At 36.5% G+C, this 19,820-nt stretch overlaps 3 protein-coding genes across 5 annotated transcripts in view; 1 reads left to right on the forward strand and 2 right to left on the reverse strand.

Moving 5' to 3' along the window:
• The window catches only part of klhdc2 (kelch domain containing 2), a 214,670-nt gene that overhangs the window by 2,862 nt on the left and 191,988 nt on the right, over positions 1-19,820 (reverse strand). For 2 of the 3 annotated variants that reach the window (XR_012597194.1, XM_074659850.1), the window contains exons 2-12: positions 4,998-5,059; positions 3,746-4,049; positions 3,555-3,634; positions 2,430-2,547; positions 2,176-2,288; positions 1,320-1,404; positions 1,024-1,107; positions 704-784; positions 510-568; positions 172-281; positions 15-87 (exon numbers count right to left, since the gene is read on the reverse strand). Coding sequence is in view for 2 of the 3 variants with exons in the window: in XM_074659850.1 (XP_074515951.1) it covers positions 15-87; positions 172-281; positions 510-568; positions 704-784; positions 1,024-1,107; positions 1,320-1,404; positions 2,176-2,288; positions 2,430-2,547; positions 3,555-3,634; positions 3,746-4,030 (1,088 nt within the window). In the remaining variant the exon portion in view is untranslated. Of the gene's footprint in view, positions 1-14; positions 88-171; positions 282-509; positions 569-703; positions 785-1,023; positions 1,108-1,319; positions 1,405-2,175; positions 2,289-2,429; positions 2,548-3,554; positions 3,635-3,745; positions 4,050-4,997; positions 5,060-19,820 lie in introns of those variants that run through there. The other variant, XM_074659852.1, reaches the window with a different exon arrangement.
• Positions 6,558-11,984, reverse strand: pole2 (polymerase (DNA directed), epsilon 2). The gene is made up of 19 exons (XM_074661103.1): positions 11,833-11,984; positions 11,116-11,216; positions 10,801-10,876; positions 10,613-10,690; positions 10,358-10,451; positions 10,166-10,240; positions 9,983-10,066; positions 9,828-9,884; positions 9,677-9,725; positions 9,489-9,561; positions 8,775-8,947; positions 8,587-8,676; positions 8,418-8,472; positions 7,874-7,933; positions 7,709-7,786; positions 7,463-7,571; positions 7,049-7,225; positions 6,835-6,902; positions 6,558-6,732 (listed from the first exon to the last, which is right to left on the reverse strand). The coding sequence occupies exons 1-19, from the start codon at positions 11,901-11,903 to the stop codon at positions 6,714-6,716; spliced, it is 1,587 nt and encodes a 528-aa protein (XP_074517204.1). The 5' UTR covers positions 11,904-11,984; the 3' UTR covers positions 6,558-6,713.
• LOC141783842 (kelch domain-containing protein 1-like) lies at positions 12,961-18,746 on the forward strand. The gene is made up of 13 exons (XM_074661417.1): positions 12,961-13,383; positions 14,074-14,144; positions 14,351-14,468; positions 14,854-14,966; positions 15,318-15,405; positions 15,516-15,599; positions 15,756-15,836; positions 16,574-16,632; positions 16,942-17,051; positions 17,130-17,202; positions 17,326-17,410; positions 18,221-18,273; positions 18,358-18,746. Exons 1-13 carry the CDS (start codon positions 13,231-13,233, stop codon positions 18,497-18,499), a joined length of 1,230 nt encoding a protein of 409 aa, XP_074517518.1. The 5' UTR covers positions 12,961-13,230; the 3' UTR covers positions 18,500-18,746.

Consider the following 19,820-nt stretch of genomic DNA (forward strand, 5'->3'; position numbering starts at 1 on the left):
GATGAGAGGATTACCTCGGGCTCTCCGTGTGACTGTGTTTGAAAGGCTTCCATTCATTTTTGCTCACATAGTACAGCCAAGCATCACCTGAAAAACAGAACTCTGTGAGACCAGTGATCATTTTGAGGGCAGCGAGGGATTATTTGCTACTCCAGAACAAGTCAGACTCACTCAGTGTCTCTCTGTCTGTGGTGAAACCTCCAAATAAGAAGATGTGATCTGGTGACACAGGGCTGAAGGAGTGCCAAGACCGGCCGACAGGACCCTGCTGGGGAACGCTCCTGTAACAGGGTGAGAAGGGACACATTATAGCCAGAAAAACACAACTGAGAGAATGCTCAAAGGTGAGCATGCTCCAAAGAAAAAGTGGAAGAAAGATGTATAACTTTTGAGGCATGTTAGATTCACACATTCACAAAAGATGACCGGATATTAAAATAATTTTAAACTGTCGTCTTCCCAGATTATTCTGTGGTGGGACCAACGTAAATGAAAAGTACACCACTTACATTTCATGCCACGCCCACGTGTCCAGGTCAATGTAGTACAGGTCATTTAGTCTGTAGTTCTGTGGACCAAAGGAGATGGGAGTTGGAATTAATTTCATAGTGAACAGGTAAGTAATATCAACCAAATGACAAGAATCCACAACAAAGAGGCTTGAGACAATCACATCTTCAATTCCTAGTTTTAATTTCCTTACCTTGTATCGTCCCCCGAACACATAGCCTCTGTTACCAACTGTGGCACAAGCATGAGCTGCTCTGGGTGACGGGGTGTTCCCCTACAGCGGGCCATAACAACAGAGAGAGAATGGATGTCAAATATTTCTCAGTGGTTATTCTAATATTCCTCAAGTGTCACAGTAAAAAAATAACTGATTATGACAGGATAATGACAAGGACAATGGATGAGAAATGGAGAGACTGGTTAAATAGGATGAGGCTTTCAACACGTGCATGCATGCGAGTGTGCGATGAAGTTGTGCGAGGTGAAACTGGTAGTGTCTGTGTATGTGTTTACCGTGGTGTTGGGCTGGCTCCATGTGGATGTCTCCAGGTCCAGGATGTGGATGTGGTTGTTCCAACCTCTTCCAGGGCTGTCCCACTGTAGCAGCAACAATAACACATGATTTTTTAAAAGTCAAATGTAATAAAAAACTGTGTCTTTACAGGAAAAAGACACTCCAGCTTTTTTGTATAACTTTCTATGAATATAAATTGCTTTAAACTAATAACATTTTGAAATAAACACTGATAAAAAAGATGCAACACTTGAAGTCAGTGTTTATCGTGTCAAGAGGATTTTTGTTTACGGACCACAAGTGAAGATGATTCATCATATTCAAAAGTCCCTTGATGAAGTCCTTGTGCAGCGTAGCCGTATCCCCCAAAGAATATAAGTCTGTGGAAACAATATCAGACAAAAATCACTTAAAATATCTCCCCAAAGATAACAATCTGTGATCACTCTTGTGAATTTACTATTTTGATTTAACCACCCATACTATGGTTAATGTGATCACATGACTGAAACTTGATGGCCACATTAACATGTTCTGAAGTGTGCCATTTGTTTAACATTAAAGGTCTTATTAATAACATTTTTATGTAGGCAAAAACATAAAAAAAAAAAATAATACATCTAAAGAGCTTTTAGAAAGGTGCTGAATAAAAAAAATATATATATGATTGTGAATTTATCATTTTAAAAAATTTGACTGGTCCAAAATGGATGTTTTGTTTATCTCTGTGGAAGACAGCTGACATTTGGTTCCCACTTCTAACAAGGCTTGTGAGCCAATAGTATAACGATGCTGGTATCACGTGTTTCTATTGAGTTTGAATGAACTATGTTTTACGATGCTCTGCCACTCGAACAGCTTATCTCCCAGCTGAAACTACAGGCACACACAAACCTATTGTAGGCCTATAGCTACATGTTGCAAAATGACTACATTACTCTACCACGAAAGATTCATCACTTAACATGACTGTCTGCCTGAGTCTCACTCCACTCGACCATAAACTATGCAGGTTGTACAACAAACTGTTGTGAAGTGCAATGGAACAGAGGAGGGAGACTGCAACATCTAGTGGCTGATTGTTATCAATAGCACTTTTAATGTTTACTCAACATCAAAACCCAGGGAAAAAAAGGGTAGTCATCCCTCACCTGTTCTTCTGAACCCAGCACCCGAGCTTGTCCTTGCAGGTTGGAAGGATTCCTTTAAGATCCCTCATTTCCTCCCAAACAAGGCTGGGAGCTCTAAGGGCCAGACGGTAGATCTGCAAAGCACAAAATACAGGAGTTCTGAAATATAAACAACACGCTGACCTGCTTCAAGGTCTTATGATAAAACATGAGGCAATTATTTGAAAGTAACAGAGGATGGGTAAGAAATGTGCTTAATGTAACACAAACTGTACCCTGTTTGTGTTTCCCCTGGCGTGATGACCTCCAAACAAGTAGAGGACTCCATCAACACACACCCCACAGCTGCCGGACATGGATGTGTGCAGGTTACCTCCAGTTACATGCTTTGTCCTGTGAACAGTCAGGTTTTTTTATTTGTCTATTTTGTGTGCAAATTACATAAAGTTGGTGCTGATGACAATGGTATCAATATGCAACTTAGGGTGTTTTCACACTTGGTCCCTTTCAGCCCTCCAAATGAACTCAGAGTATTTAGTCAGCATTTTTCGCGCATATGTGAACACTCCAAAAGAACTCAGACTCCTCTGAAACAAACCGAACTCAGAGGTGGTCGGAGTACGGTTTGCTTCAAGTCTGCGTTAGAGTTCGCTTAACCTGTACATTGTGAGCACAAAGCGCTCCAGGTTCGCTTTAGGGACTAATATTTCGATACCAATTCGATGCAAAAATTCTGAAGAGGTGACGGTACTCGTTTTTCTATGGTACCGCAGGTACCATATATATCGTCGAGGCCCGAGACTTATAGCGTCCTGTCGTACCAGGGACAAAAGAAAATGTGTTTGGATTTTGGCGAGAAACTTGAATAAATACAATTGTTTGAAGGAGATGTTTTACAGTTTTTACAATATAAAATAAAGACACAATGCATGTACATTTTATGACCACCGCTTGAAGATAGAGAAAAGTCCCTTTCTGTGTGTATCTGTGCTGCTCCAGAATGCTCGTTATGATTGTAATATTTGATTACAAAACACATTAATTATTGCATTGATTGCACAGGCAGGACATCCTAAAACACCACAAAACACCGGTGGCAGCAACTTGATGAAAGCGCTGCCACTCAGATGTTTATGGGCTTAATGAATTTATTTCATTTGGACTGCATGGCAAGTGCCACGTCCAAGTCAAAAAAAAAACTATGTGGGTCTGAGCTCCAGAGAAACTATAATGTGAACAGAAAGAGGACTGAGGCCCCATTAGAGCTTTCAAATGAACTGACAATGTGAACGCAAAAAGAACTGAGCCCCTTTTTATGTTGGTCTACTTTAAGAGGACTGAGTTTGGTTCGTTTAAAAAGGACTATATGTGAAAACACCCTTAAATGTAACAGCTATTACCAGACTCCTGACTCCATGTTGTACGTCCAGATCTCATTTCTCGGCAGATACAAGTCAAAGAATCCGTGGTTTTGGGCATTCTTGTACAAAGAGAGAATACAATATATTTAAATAAATATGCAGACAAAAATCATAAATATACTGAAAAATGCCGTTTGTTTTTTAGAACATTTATCTAATAAACTCCTTACCTTGTATCCTCCCCAAACATACATGATGTTTCTATCAATCACTGCTATATGACCACTGCGCTCAGCTGGGGTGTCCAACTCAAACGACTCAGATGCTTCAGTGTCCAAGGGCTGTTCATCCTCCACCTCTTCCTCCTCCTCCTCCTCTTCCTCGTCCTCATCCATATCGTCATTCACCATCCAAGCAAACAGTCTCTCATCTTCATCTCTGTCTGAGTCATTGTCATCCTCTCCGGCTGGCACATCTCCAATGTCTTCCTCCATCTCTGCCATTCTCTCTGCCATGTCAAATGTCTACTGTCTCCTGTCAGGGCGAGAAGTGAGAAAGAGAAATCACCTTTAGGTTAGTATGACACGATATGATACAACTTTATTGTCAGTTTGCACTGAAATTCATTTTGCATCCATAGGCAGCTCAGTTTGAGAAAACGTACACATACAATAGACATACTGTTACCATAGACAGACACACAAGTAAGACCCATCAGACAAAAAACAAAAACACATCACAACTATTCATACATAACCCATTACACTATTACCATCTGTCCTCTGGATTTACATGTCTTTAGCAGCACATTAATTATTATTTAGCAACAAGATGGACAAAAGAGTTCTTTAGCCTGATGCAGGTTAAATGTAGGGACTCTAATAGTACTGATATTATTAATATTAACTGATTAAGATTGCTAGTTTTTACTCTAATAATCTAATTCAAACAAACAGAAAACCCACATTCAAAACAATGGATGTCAGAAAATCACTCATCAGTCAGAACAACAATAGACACAACGTGGGTCTGTTATCTCTGTGTAAGAATAGTTTGTAATAACAATAGATACACACCTCTTTGTCCACTTTTATAGCGAGATAAACTATAAACTAATACAAAGACAACAAACGAGACAACGTTAGCTAGCTGGCAGCAGCACGATTAATGTTGACCTACTTTGCAAGCTTAACTATTTAGGTTACTGAATCAATGTTAGATGGCTGTTTTGTGTTAGAGGGAAGACTAACTGAGCGCCAAGTTAAAGAATATAAACGTTATTTGATTAAAATACCTCAAACTACTTGGCTGGTAGATAGCTAGCATGCTAACAGCTGTTCGTCAGTTAACGCCGTTAACTTGATAAATACTAAATACTCAGACGACTCGGTGTAAGAAATACTCTAACATTATATTCCTCAAGTTAAATGTCGAAGGTAATCTACATGTAGTTGCAGGTACAGGTGAATTAATCGTCGTTACCTTGTCGTATTGTCAAATGTTTGTTGCTCCTGCAAAGATTTCAAAAGCAGTACGCCATGTAGTGAGGTCATGACAAGCGTCCTGGGGGCACGACCGGAAGTTGTCGTCCTCTTAAATGCGCCATCTTTGTGAGGTCAACATAAATAGATAGATATAATCATCTTTATTATTATTCATATTATTAATATATATGTGTATGTGTATATACTGTATTATATATATATATATATTTTTTTTTACTCATTTATTTTCTTTTTGTTCCCCCTCTACACATAAAAGGAAGGATATCTGTATGTGTGTGTGTAGATATGTGTGCATGTGTACAGTATATGTGTTTAAGAGTAGATATGTCATATATGACCATCTAGCAGCATTCAATGCCAAACACACACCCATTATCCACATCACACACACACACGCACACACACTTCAACCTGCTTTTATCCCCTTATGTTGTTTTTGTTTTGTTTTTGTACTTTGTTATTTGTCTTTCTCTGTATAATATGTTGGTCTTTTTTATATATGTCCCTGCACATGTCTTCACTTGTTTTGTAATCACTTTATAAAACAATAAAAAAAAGAAAAGAAAAAGAAGATAGATAGATAGATAGATAGATAGTAACTTTATTAATCCCGAGGGAAATTCAAGTTCCATAGTGCAAAACATGTTAATAAAAAGGCAGTAAAAAAGTTAGTAGTGCAAAGTACACTACAAAAAAAATATACCAGATATAAAAATACAAGGAGATGAAGAAAACTGTTAAAACTGAGTATAGTGCCGGGTAACAGCTGTGATACAGGACTATTAAAAAAAGTGAATAAAGTGCAGAAGAGACTGTTAAAAATGAATATAGTGCATTATTATCTGTCCTGCAGACCGTCCTCCTTTGCCCCCCATTTTCATACACAAATGCCAAAACCACCCCAAATTTCACTGTTTTTTTTTTAATATGAATTTAAAGAATCTATTAAAACTCTCAAACTTATATCCATTAAAAAGAGCAATAAAACTTGCGTACTGTATAGTGAACTCTTTATAAAGAAGAATATATTTTTCCCCCTTATTTTTTTACTGAACCTTATTTATTCTATTTATTTTAATTGTCTTTATGATTTCTGTTTTTCTTATATCCAAAGTCATAGTTCTGATTGTACATTTATGTTGGGTACATGTCTGCAATATTTGTATATTGTATATTTTTACAATTAAGTTTTGGGAAAAAAAATAAGGTTGGCATAAAACAAAGTAGACCATCACCTCGGCACATATCTATTTTTATTTTCGACCTGGTGGTTTTAAACACCTGCCAGGTTGTCGGCTCTCGTAATAAAATGAATAAGCATAAGTCATCCATAAAGAGTCCCCAAAAAATCTAACTTCAGACAACATTGCTTGCAAATGTGAACAATCAAAATCCTAATTTGGCACTATATTAGTGCAATTAAATTAAAAAACTAAAAACTACAGTCTACCTTGAAGACATCAAGGTAGACTATATAATTTTTAAAATTATAATAAAGTAGGGCTGATCATTGTGAATACAAAAAGATGCCAGGATGTTTAGTACAAAGAATAAAACCTTTATTGACAGAACATACATACAAAATAAAACACTACAGCGATTTAATTACCAATCCATTTTAAGAATACAGTATCATACACAAGCAATGTACAAAACGACCGAAACAGATCCTCTTCTAAATCCATGATTTTCTTTAGAGTCCTTGAAGTTTGCTGTGAACACACAAGAACACAAATGATTAGTATTTACATTAGTGATGGTTGAAACTAGTTATCTGTAGTGAATGAAAGTGAAAGCTCAAGAACAGATCCCACCTGTCCTCAACAGTTCTGCTGGATGGGTAGTACACCTTAAATGTGAAGCCACTTTTTGGGAATGAGCCCTGCAGAAATAAATTATTGACAAATTATATTAGGCGGCAAATACAACATGAGTCCGTATTGAGACAAGACCAAAACAAAACATTGTTTATCATTTTTCTGTCAAAGGATCATTTTTAGAGCCCTCACTTATGTTTCTGTTTCTTACCGGGTTGACACAGAGGCAGTCTGTGTTTTTGATGCTGAATGGGTCGTATTTGTCTGCGAAGATGATGACATCAGGGACTGGGTAGACACGCAGTGAGTAGTCGTACGCCCAGAATACAGGACTGACATACAGAGGCAGTGGAGTCAAGTGACCCTGGGATAGGATGGTCTTAACAAACTGGGGAGAAAAGGAGAACAATTCAAATTGTGTTTTGTCAGAAATGAGACAAGTCTGATTAGTTTACCAATATCTTTGCATTGCTTAAGGAGCACTTAGAATTGATGGCAAAAACTTAAAATACTACGTATAAAGGCAAATAAAACCTCTGGCAACACAACTAACAATACTGTATGTCTGTTTAATGAGAGGAATTTCACTCAGTATGAAGGTTTGTTCAGAGAAGCTGAAACTCACATGGTTTGGAATGTCAAGATTGTTATTGGGTAACCGGATGCAGTTCCTGCACATCTTGTTGACCAGGTCTTCCCTGATAATGACGATCTCCTGGCTGCAGTACTGGATCCTGACAGGAAAAACCAATCAGGTCACTTTTAGTTTCCAAGAACAGAAATACTGCCAAAATGTCATGAGTTCAGTGTACACCAGAACCCTGATCACTCTACATTACAAATACTTTGACATTAAATAAATGTGTTTCACCTGCATGGGTTAGTAGTGAACACGGAAAATGGCACCCTCTGACTGAACTCGTCCGTGATGTGATCTGCCAAAGGAGGCCTGAGGAAAACATATTTATCCACATTTGTCCAAACTGAACAAAACTTGCATAATGATGTCAAAAAGCAGATGTATGTAAATGTTTACCGTGGCAGGATGGTGCCTGGACCAGGGTCTTCAGGGCCAGGAACAAACACAAAGCGAGAACTGCAGGGGTAAGGGTGATCAAATTTAAGTCAAACCAATTGAAACTTGAATAGTAAAAGGTGCCCTGTGGAGTTTTCTTATACATAAACAAAAGCTATGTTTACATTCAGTGTTGCTCACCAAAATATGTGTATCCTTAAGCTCTAACAAAAACGTTGACTGTATTTCCTTCCTCATAAAACATTTGCAAAAAGCATTTTACAAGTATTTTAAACCCAGAATTGTTTACATCTATGTCTACTAGCTTGCAGATTTCTTCTTCTTTGCCTTTGTTGGTGCATTGAAGTATATCTTGGTTAGTTACTGACCCCTGTAGATCAGTGGAATAGTGTGAAACCGTTAGCAGGAGTGTATTGTGTTCAACAAAGATCAACAAAACAGGGACCCACTCATAGAAAAACAGCTCCATAGCACTACTAGAGGTCAAAAACTCCACAGGGAACCTTTAAGAATAGACCACATTAACAATTCTATCAGATCCTACCTGCTGTGAATGCTGGGGTATGAACATATAGCATCAGCAAGAGTCTTCAATGACTCTAAAAAGAGAAAAATGTATTAGATTCTGAAATGCTGTCTATTTATCCCTTTATTACATTCAGAGATCTCAAAATCTACAGCATGTTATACTGATGAGCATCCTAAAGTCTCACCTTTGAGTGATTTGATCTGTGTTTTTCCATACGGGGCAGAAGAGAAGTTGCCACACAAAATGAAACAGGTGGGAGGCATCGAAGCATAGCCTGTAAGAAAAAAACAAAGTGAAGCTAAATGTGATTGATGTCTCATAAAGTGCATATTCTGGACCTGTAATGTCTAAGACTATGATTCAATACCAGACCTGAGAACATAATGTTGAGCTTTTCCATCACTTCAACGCTGTCCAGCCACACATCAGAAACAATCACAAACATGGCGTCCTCATTCTCCTCCTCCAGCTGCTTCAGCTTGGCTGAAGCCTTCACCGAAGTGGTGGATGGACCACCGAAGAAGTTCAGACTGCCGTAGTATGCCCTGGTAATAAAGCAAGGATTATCAGTGACTCACTATTCTGTGACATTAAGTTACAAGAGCTTAATATCCTATAAAAGGCAACCTAATGCTGAACTTAAAGGGCACATTTTTTATTTTTCAATCTGGACCCTATTTTCTCATGTTTTTGTGTCTATGCGACTAATGGGGGCAACAATTTTTTAAATTGGTCCAGCATTTAGCGAGAACACTGCAGTCAGCAACTGCTAAATGGGGTGCAATGTGATCGCTCTGGGAAATTTACATCCACTAAAAGCGCTATGATAAGTGTCTGACAACATTATGGAAAGGGCCCTACAGAAAAATAGAACGCAAGTTGACGGTGAGGAATTGCCCTGAGCAATTACATTGCAGCCTGTTAATACTGGACCAATTAAAAAAATTGTTGTCCCCATTATTCACTTAGACACAAAAACATGGGAAAATAGGGTCCAGGTTGAAAAATACCAAAGTTCCCCTTTGAACTTGAAATATATATTTTTAAATGAATATATAATATTGTAATTGAAGACTCGATTCTGACCGTGTGCCTGAGGACGACTCTGTTGGTGGAAACCCGAAGCCATTGACGTGGAAAACCGAATCCTCGTACCAACCTACAGGACAAAGGGCAAAATGTCACTTCTAATAATGCATGTCATAATACTTTTTTGTTTTAATCTTATTGCATCTTTTTTCATTTACTAGTAGTAATAGTAGTAGTTATCTTACCCTCTGCCAGTACAAAGCATGATTCTGTGTACAGGCCATTATGAAACTGGTGAAAACCTTGTTAAGGAATACATCCACTTTAAAAACAGCAAGACACTGTATAATTTAAAGTAGTTTTTGTTGACCAGCTCCCAAACATATGAAAGGATATTGCTTTGGACATGTCTAGCTGTACTGTTCCACTTGGGTCCTCCAGGTAAAATTTACCCTTAAACAAAAATTCAGAGATGTTTCAGAAACTACATGGAAATATACATTGTACTGGAAAAACAGACAGGAAAGCTTCGGAGAACTTCACTAATTCACCTCTTTCATTTGTGTGACCATCCCGAGTACAATCACCTCTCCCAGTTTAGATGTGCTACCAAGAAGTGCTTCAATTGTCTTGAGCTAGAAAAGACAAATCACCAAAAAAAAAAAAAAAGTTAGTCAAATGCAAAACAGTAAGATGAGTTTTCTTTTATCTTTTAGTGTTTTAAGATTTGTTACCTGAAATTTGTTTTGTCCCTCTTCAACAGCGGCTCCTATTGCAGGTGGGGTGAAGAGCTGGTGCCGATGTATACGCTAAAAAAAATATATATCTGTATAAATACAACATGCAAGCACATACTGGAAATAGCCCCAAAGGGAGTGGGTTAGTTCCTCAATCTAGAAATGAAATAATGACCAGAGCTTACTGACCTGTTGTAAGATGGTGTAGCGCTCCCTGAAGAGTTCAGCTTTGTCTTTGGCCAATCCACACAGACTGGGTGCTGAGTGGGTCGTCATACTAAGGCTGAATGAAAAAGCCAAAACCAAAACTTTTAAAACTTTGTCTGCGTACATGTAAGTGTATAAACTGGGTCTAACACCAACAGCAAAAACATAGCAAATCTAAATTGAAATAATTTGGGGTTTATTTCACACAAATGAGAAAGAAACGGTCCCTTTACTCACGGTACAAATTTCTTCCGCTCCACACTGTAAATGTATCTGGGCACATCAAAGGCTCCAATGATGTTGAAAACATTATCTCTGGAAGAGAGTTCAACAACATTTAAAGCTTATTCAAGCTGGCAAAATGTAGTTTGTAGTGTAATTCTTGCATTATGATTGGTTAATCAAAAAACAAAAAAAACACTTACATGGTTTCATCACAAGACTGTGTGCAATCCTGAACAGCACTCTCCACCACAGACAGCTCTATCATACTAGAGGACACTGTTGGAAAACACAAGCTGTAGTCATAACCTGCAAACATGCTACAGGAAAACACAAAAACACATTAAGTGCTGCAGTACAGTGATCTGCAGGGTTGGAAATGAACTGTTTTGTGCACCTGCAAAAAAGCCCTAAAAATGGTATTCGGGACAGCCCTAAACTTTAATATTGTACCAGCATTTGACTGGTGCTAGTTTCCAACCCTGGTGATCCTTAGAGACACATAGTGCTGTACTTACATGGTTGCTTTTCCACTGCATCCAGGACCTTTTCAATAATATCATCCAGTTCAGAGGCATTGACAGACTCCAGGGCCTCCACAAGGTATCTGCTGGCTTCACTGGAGCACAAAAACAAGAAAACATGCATGTTGTTATTGTTTCTTCATTTTGACTGCTGATATAGAGCTAGAAAAAGCTAAATTTCCTCAAGACAATGTGTGTGTGTATGCTTGCTTTACTTAAAAACAAAATCACTGGGAACATTTAACACTTCTAAATTTCTTTTATTCCACTTTAGAAACAATATTAACAGGCTGAAATGTTTTATAATGTTCTCTGTTTGCTTGTTAGATATTTCTACATCAGTTTAAATTTAAGCATTGGAGCATTTAAGGATTTGAAGTTTCACCTTAAGTGTAAACATTGAAAGGAGTTGAGGTGCCAATTAAAGTGTATTTGATGAAAGCAGTTGAGGTTCATCTCTGCAACTCATTGTTGAAATTGGTTATAGTAAGAAAACATGAACATCTACATAAAACCACAGTCTGAATCATGTTAACCAACTTAATATTGCTTATTTCCTGTTGCCACTATCATAACATTAAGCAGAAAGTATGGACTCCGTCCAGACCATCGCTGCCTTGGTGTGACATTATTGTGTTTATCTCTCTCTAATGTTACAACATTACCACCAAAAACATTATAACAACGCTTAACTATTATTACAATACATACGGTCGTAGTATAAGTCCCCGCATCTTGAAGCCAGAGGACACTTTTGTCTTTATTTTGCGAGCAACATCCATGGTTGTTGTTGTTGTCAGACTCAAGATTTGGCGCTAAATGTTAACTTCCGGATGTATTTCATCCCTTCCTGCTTCTTCTTCGTTGGAGTTTTTTATGGCGGTTGGCAAACAACTTTATGGTGCATTACCGCCACCAGCTGGTCTGGAGTGTGGATCAGGATTCCAACTACTCACTAGTTTTACTGCTAAATAAAATAAATAAAATAAATAAAATAAATAAAAATAAATAAAATAAATAAAATAAATAAAATAAATAAAATAAATAAAATAAATAAAATAAATAAAATAAATAAAATACATTAAATAAATTAAATAAATTAAAAACAATGATAAAATATGATATATGTATATATACACATATACACAAATAGAGTCATATTCTCTCTATCAAATTCGTTCTTCTGAGATATTGGATCAAAAATAAATAACACTTTTCCCCAGAGCTTCTTTATATAAGAGATCACTTAGATCACAGCCCAACTTAATTTCTTCAAAATTCACTAATTTCATCACTTCCGCTGAAGAAGAAGAAGAATAAAGAAAAGCAGCACAGACCCAGACATTTAAATTAGTTCAATGTAATGGGACTTTTCAACTCTGCTCCTAAATGTTATTTGTTTTTCCTTTAGGAGAGTTCAACCTAATATTTATTTGTGTATTGTCCATCTAATTCCCTAGCAGTATATGTCCTGTTTTTATTATTATAAATGTATATATGTGACTGCATTGAGTTAATGATTGCTTTCAATGAAGTTAAAAAAATCCTCCCTGGAATTGACAACGTTGTTTAAAATTTACACCATCACTATTGTTATTATTATTATTATCATTATTATTATTATTATTATTATTATTATTATTATAATGACAATAATAATAAGGACAATACAATTAATACTTTTATTATTATTATTATTATTATTATAGCACTTAGCGTATTGTATACGAATAACAATAATAACTTTCAGCATGCAACAGTGCAGTGGCCCTCTAAGGGTTTTTTATTTTGACATGAAAAGAAAACCGGAAGTTGTCATTGTTTGTGGTTGTATTGACACTGATGACACTGGTGCGCCTGTGATTACTTATTTAAAAACATATGTATTTACAACTTTGTTTTATTTTATTATTGAGGATTCATAATTTGGTGTTACTGCTTTTTACTTTTTTAAGCTGCTTTAGGTTGCATGCAACTTTTGAGGAATGCTGTGGTGTATTTTTTACTTGCAACTTTGTCCTCAACTGCGTGCATACCTTGTGGGAACCTGTATTTCTAGCCGAACTTGAGGTAGGCAAATGTTGAGAGGTGGAATTGATATTTTCTTGCATGAACACCCTTCCTTTACATTTACATTCACAGCAACCAGGCATGGATCCTGCATCTGAGAGGCAGATCTGCTCGGAGCTGTTGCCCCCTGAGAGGAGTGGACACACGGCTGTGGTGGAGGACAACCTGCTGTATGTGTGGGGAGGCTTTAGGGTAAGGAAAATAATAATAATAATAAAAAAAGTTTTACATGCTTTACAGCTTAAACCAATACTGCAAATAACAAAGATGAAAAACAAGCAAAAACACAACAAGTGTTTGGTTTAAGATGGGTTTTCTAGTCTATCTATCTATCTATCTATCTATCTATCTATCTATCTATCTATCTGTCTGTATGTATATGTATATGTATATACAGTATATAACAACATTGTTTCCCAAAATCAGGGCCTCACTTGCTGTTTTTAAATCTAATCTTAAAACTCACCTGTTCCTGTTAGCTTTCCCGAGGGTTTTTAGAATTACTATAATTTTATAGTAATTTTAGTTACTTTTAACTTCTGTCAGGAAATATATTGTCTATAATTTTATTCATCCTATTTTGACACTTTTAATCGCATGTTTCTAAAATGTCTTAACATTGTATTGTGATTGAGAATTCGCTGTATTTTAAAGTATGCTGTATAAATTAAATTCATTATTATTATTATTATTATTATTATTATTATTAACAAGCTTGGCGTTAAATTAGGGTACATTTTCAGATAGGGGCCTATGTTTAAAATGATACAAGAAGCAGGAATTTGGAGCAACCTGCCCCAAAAGGAAAAATAAATATATAAATATATTATATAGGCCTATAATATTAATTTCATAGTAACAAACATGTTGTATTCTCTACAGTCAGTTGCTGGTGAAGTCGTCTATCTACTCAGTGATGAAATCTGGGTATATGACTATGAGCGAGGTGTATGGTAAGAATATTAATTAAATTCAAAATATAGCTGCTACAGGTCAAAAGAAACACTTGTTTTCCCATTATATTCATTTTTTCTTTCTGTTATTTTCAGACAAAGTTGTACTTTGTTTGGAATGATAAGTACTATCTCTAAACTGCCTTCTGTCTTGTTGCTGCACGCTGTGTCATTAGTAGTTTAACCACATTTTTTCTTATTCTGAAGGAAACTTTTCAACAGACAGGGGAAGTCCCTCCCTCTATGTGTGGGACCTGCGGCTGCTTTCTGAATAGACACTTGTACATATTTGGAGGTTGTGATGACATTGGAGAGACCAATGAGGTGAGGCTGATATCTGAGGAAAGCAGTGAGATTATTGGCTTTGGTAGATGTGACAGATTTAAAGGGTTGGGCACACTGCTGAATGGACAGGAATTTTATAAAGAGCTGTCGCAGTTTGTTATAAAATGTGTACTATTTGATAGCTATTTGGTAACATAAAAACACCTCAAATTTCTACTGTCGTAAGGGATTTTCATCAGTTACCAAAAAAGAAACTCTTCTAAACGTTTCTGTAAATGTAAAGAAAGGAAAAAACACTTTAAAAAACATTTAAATACAACAAATAAGGACAAACACTGGATCAGAGTGGACAGACCTACAGTAAGAATCACAGCTTAGGCTGAGTAGAGTTGACATGAAGTGATCAGTGTTTGACTTCAAGCAGATCTACTGTGTCAACCTGACAGACGGCAAATACACATGGAGGAAGATCATACATGAGATTGGCTCTGCTCCCTCACGTCGAGACAAACTGTCCTGCTGGGTTTACAATGGAAAGTAAGCTATGTCTATGAGGATGTATGCATAGTTTAACTGACTACTTTCTTACTGCAGAATTCACAAAGGAAGGGTTGCCATTTTAAGCTTTTAACCTACTGCCCATATGTATATACAGTATATATATATATGTATATTGTGATTTTAAATCTACTCACTGTGTACATTTTTTGCTTTGGTTCAATTTAAAATAATATATTTTGCATCCATTATTTCTTTATTTTGGTATAAACCTTATTTACAAGGATGCAATATCTGAAATTTAGATTTTGATCACTCCATTATGAACTAAAGCCATAATCTGCACTTGCATGGTGGCAAATATGTTAACCTTTCTTTAATATTCTCCAGAATTATCTACTTTGGAGGATATGGTGAGAAACCACTGGATGATTTTGACATCAGGGACAAAAGCTTCATTATAGATGCAGCATCATGGGTAATATTTTGGAAGGGATACTGTCTATTTTTCCCTTGAAATCATAGTTTGTATTGTTGTTTTGACTCCTGTTAATGCACCTTTAAAGCTATCTAGTTGTTTTTTTTAAGTTAGAGGATGTCCTCTGGGGATGGAACAACGAGGTTCATATATTTGACCCCATGAAAGCCAGTTGGAGTGAACCACAAACCCATGTGAGTCAGTTACAAACACTGAACACACTGAATACAGTATGTAGATTCAGGTTAGCGATATTTCTTCATAAGACGGCAATTTTAGTAAATGTAAAAACACTCAAAGAATATTTTTGATAGCTCTAAAAAGTTGACAGTGACAGTTTCTGTACGCAGGGTCGTGCCCCAGCCCCCAAGGCAGCCCACGCCAGTGCCACACTTGGTTGTAGAGGATACATTTGTGGAGGCAGAGTCGAGGTGAGAGCTCTACATGCGTTTCAGTTATTCTCATATATCTGCACACAGTCATTGGCTCCAACACAGTCTCATGGCAGTTCATGAAAAAGTCACAAAATTTTATCGATTTGTACATAAACCCGAATTTTGTTTTCTTTCCCGAAGATGCTCAGCATGACTTTCAACAACGTATTTTTCATGCGATTTCCTACGAATGTCCAGCAACACGTGACGCATGTGTCAGTTTCCACTTCAGTCTTTTCAAAATAAAACTGTTTACTTTCGGAAAAGATCGACTTGGTTAGGTTTAGGTAACAAAACGTCTTAGTTAGGTTTAGGAAAAGATCGCAGTTGGGGTTAAAATTACACCAGAAGTGCTGCAACTTAAGTATGGAAGTTACGTGACAAATAAATCAACGCTGACTTCGGGTTTCACACGGGACATGACAGTGATCTCCTGGGTAAAAGTCAGGTGTTTTTTGATCCACCCATCCACCCCAGCCTCCTCCATATGCGACATTCGCCGCTCTTTATACTTCCCGGTTCACAGTTATGTGGATTACATAAGAATTGTTTTTGTGCTGACCCTCACAAAAAGGAAATTCGTGTCTATGTACACAAATAAATACATTTTATTATTGTGACTATTTCACAAACTACTGTGCGACTGGGCTCATTAGTAGACACCTGGGAGTCAAAAAGCACAGAAACACCAATCAAAGTCTGTGTTTGTGCTCCTCTTTTTTTTTTAAATACAGGGAACTTGGATGAGTGACATTCATTGCCTCGACCTTGAATCATGGACGTGGTCAGAAATGTATGCACTGTGTGTGATTGCATGACAGTCTTAAAACATGTTGAAGTTTCCATCCTGTATTTTATTAGTTCTTTTTCTTTAGGTTTACATAATAGACACAGTGAAGAGATGAAGAGAGGCAGAAAAACATACAAAGACAGCACAGACACAGGAGTTGGACCAGCATAGAATATGCCTGCATTCAGATAGTACTTGTGCAGTCCTGTAAGCTACAAAATGTGCTCTGTCAACATAACAATTCATATGTAAAGCAACCTAAGCTTTTGGCTGGTTTGTCTTTGACAGCATTGTGCAAAATCTGTTTCCCAGAATCCCAGCGTCCAACTATCCAGTGGGCAGATCGTGGCATACGCTCACAGCGGTATCAGACGGCACCTTGTTTCTGATTGGAGGTCTCAGTGTAGACTACAAACCAATGAGTAAGAAAGTGTACCGCTGATATATTTATATGTCCCTTGAAATGTTTCTTCTCGATAAAACATATTTTATTCCATCAGGTGATCGGTGGTTGTTTGATGTTAAAACGAAAAAATGGAGAGAAGTCGAGCATACCTTTAAGTCTAAGCCAAGGTAGAAGAGCAGGAATACTTGCAGACTGTGTAACCAAAAGTTGCTGGTTGTTAATTTTTTAGGATTTTTGAAATCGCGAGAAGATGTTAAATTGTTTGTCCTGCATCTTTTCTCTTGTCCAAGGTTGTGGCACACAGCGAGTCCAGGCAATGACTTCGATGTGATTGTGTTTGGTGGGAGTTGTGACTACATCCATGATGTCTTCACAGTAGGTATCAGAGACACTAAAAAAAGAGGGAATAAAGAACAGTTTTAGATTAAGAAAACTTTCAACAACTAAACAAATAAAAGAAATGCCTTCCTGAGAGCTGCTGTACAGTGTCCCTGTTAAAGGAGTGAAGAGATTTTGGCAGGGTCTGAGATTAACACCCGCCAAGCGCCAAATGCGGGTAGATGTTCCGTTTGGCGAGTAAATCTCGCAAGGCTTTCCGCCACACTGGCAGGTAAACATTTATTACTAAAACAGTCACGTGATAAAAAAAATATGCTCGGTTACACTGAGAGTCTCTACCGCGTTTTTGGTGTCATTGACGGGCACACTACTCTGCTCTCTGTGTCGGAGTTTGACACACACACTCGAGATGCTACGAGAACCGGTAGTTGATGCCAAAATTCTGAAAACGTGGCGGTTCTCGTTTTTCTACCGTCCAGGGACAATATAAAATGTGTTTGGAAGTCAAAGTACGCCAAAGAGTAAAATGAAGAAGTGCCGGTACAGCGTACCGGTGAGTACTGGCCCACTTCAAGCACTGATTAAACATCAATATATTTAAATTATTTTGCTCTGGCCTCTTCTACATGTTTGTTTTCAACATCATACTTCATTATCTCAATGAAATGTACTGAAACAAATGTAAAAAGGCAATTTATTATTTTGGCCGGTTAAAAAATATGCTTGGCCGGTGGATTTTTCCATCTACCAGTCCACTTGGTGTTGAGTCAAAAAGTTAATTTCAGACACTGGATTTTGGAGAAAAAGCTACAGTGTGAAGCAGTTTTCTTTCTTGTTTCTCCCCAGGGCCACTGCAATGATGCACTAATTTTGCAGATGCAGCCATATCCTCTATTCAGGTAAAACCTTTAATATCTTATCAATATCTTTACCCAAAATGGAAATAAAAAACATTGCTTTTTTCTTATTTTTTCCTCTGACAGGATATGTGAGGACTACATTGCAAAGACTGTGTGGAACAATAAAGTGCTCAGAAATCAGCTTCCTCTCCTGCCTCTCAAACTACTGACAGCCGTACAGAGGAGGACGTCTTTCTACAGGCCTTCAAAGAATCAACAGCATTAGTTAAACTAATTTCTTAAATACTATGCACAAAGCATCCTCACATAACTTATCATTTATGTACTTGAGTGGGGTAGCATTTTTTTTTTTTTAAATATACTGTGCAAATGTTTTATGGTGTTAAATGTTATTGTTTTTATTTACACATTTGCATATTACATATTTATATACATATGCTATTTTATTTTGCACTGCCCCGTGAAATGCACTTTACAACTGTTGCAGTTGTGTTATTGATTAAATGGCATGTGAAAAAGTTTTTGTCTGATTGTAGTATTATTATTATTATTGTTATTAGACTTAACAATATTAGTCAACATTAAGCAATGCTGCAGTGGCAAAAACAAACATTTACCCCGAGAAACTTCATACAACATCAAGACAGGAGGGGTCTGGCTGCTCTGTCATCAGGTATATAATTCTGTTTATTATAATTCTGCTCTCATTCCTTTATGGGTCAGTGTAACTGATATTAATATTACATGCTATTTTTTTTATCAGGTTTATAATTCTGTTTATTATAATTCTGCTCTCATTCCTTTATGGGTCATTGTAACTGAAAATAATATTACACGCTATTTTTTTTATCAGGTATATAATTCTGTTTATTATAATTCTGCTCTCATTCTTTTATGGGTCATTGTAACTGAAAATAATATTACACACTATTTTTTTTATCAGGTATATAATTCTGTTTATTATAATTCTGCTCTCATTCCTTTATGGGTCATTGTAACTGAAAATAATATTACACGCTATTTTTTTTATCAGGTTTATAATTCTGTTTATTATAATTCTGCTCTCATTCTTTTATGGGTCATTGTAACTGAAAATAATATTACACACTATTTTTTTTATCAGGTATATAATTCTGTTTATTATAATTCTGCTCTCATTCCTTTATGGGTCATTGTAACTGATATTAATATTACATGCTATTTTTTTTATCAGGTTTATAATTCTGTTTATTATAATTCTGCTCTCATTCCTTTATGGGTCATTGTAACTGAAAATAATATTACACGCTATTTTTTTTATCAGGTTTATAATTCTGTTTATTATAATTCTGCTCTCATTCTTTTATGGGTCATTGTAACTGATAATAATAATAATAATAATAATAATAATAATAATACATGCTATTTTTTTAATCAAGTTTATAATTCTATTTATTATAATTCTGCGCTCATTCCTTTGGCGACGTGTATGTGTGTATTTATGTATTTATGTATGTACATATTAAATGTTAAATGTAAGATATATATTTTGTATTATTATTATGGAAAAAAAATAATTCCAAATATTACAAATAATTTTCCAAAAG

Source organism: Sebastes fasciatus, chromosome 15 (assembly GCF_043250625.1).
Source record: "Sebastes fasciatus isolate fSebFas1 chromosome 15, fSebFas1.pri, whole genome shotgun sequence".
NCBI lineage: Eukaryota > Metazoa > Chordata > Actinopteri > Perciformes > Sebastidae > Sebastes > Sebastes fasciatus.

What these genes read in the sequence shown, in the direction of transcription:
- pole2 (XM_074661103.1), bottom strand. Translation starts at nt 11,903, where the DNA reads ATGGATGTTGCTCGCAAAATAAAGACAAAAGTGTCCTCTGGCTTCAAG. An exon ending in GAGCGGAAGAAATTTGTACC is followed by an intron (nt 10,452 to 10,612) that starts GTGAGTAAAGGG and finishes TTTTTCATTCAG; the next exon opens with CCTTAGTATGACGACCCACT. An exon ending in CCAGGCACCATCCTGCCACG is followed by an intron (nt 7,787 to 7,873) that starts GTAAACATTTAC and finishes TGTTTTCCTCAG; the next exon opens with GCCTCCTTTGGCAGATCACA.
- LOC141783842 (XM_074661417.1), top strand. Translation starts at nt 13,231, where the DNA reads ATGAACACCCTTCCTTTACATTTACATTCACAGCAACCAGGCATGGAT. An exon ending in TGCTGGGTTTACAATGGAAA is followed by an intron (nt 14,967 to 15,317) that starts GTAAGCTATGTC and finishes AATATTCTCCAG; the next exon opens with AATTATCTACTTTGGAGGAT. An exon ending in TTTGTGGAGGCAGAGTCGAG is followed by an intron (nt 15,837 to 16,573) that starts GTGAGAGCTCTA and finishes TTTTAAATACAG; the next exon opens with GGAACTTGGATGAGTGACAT.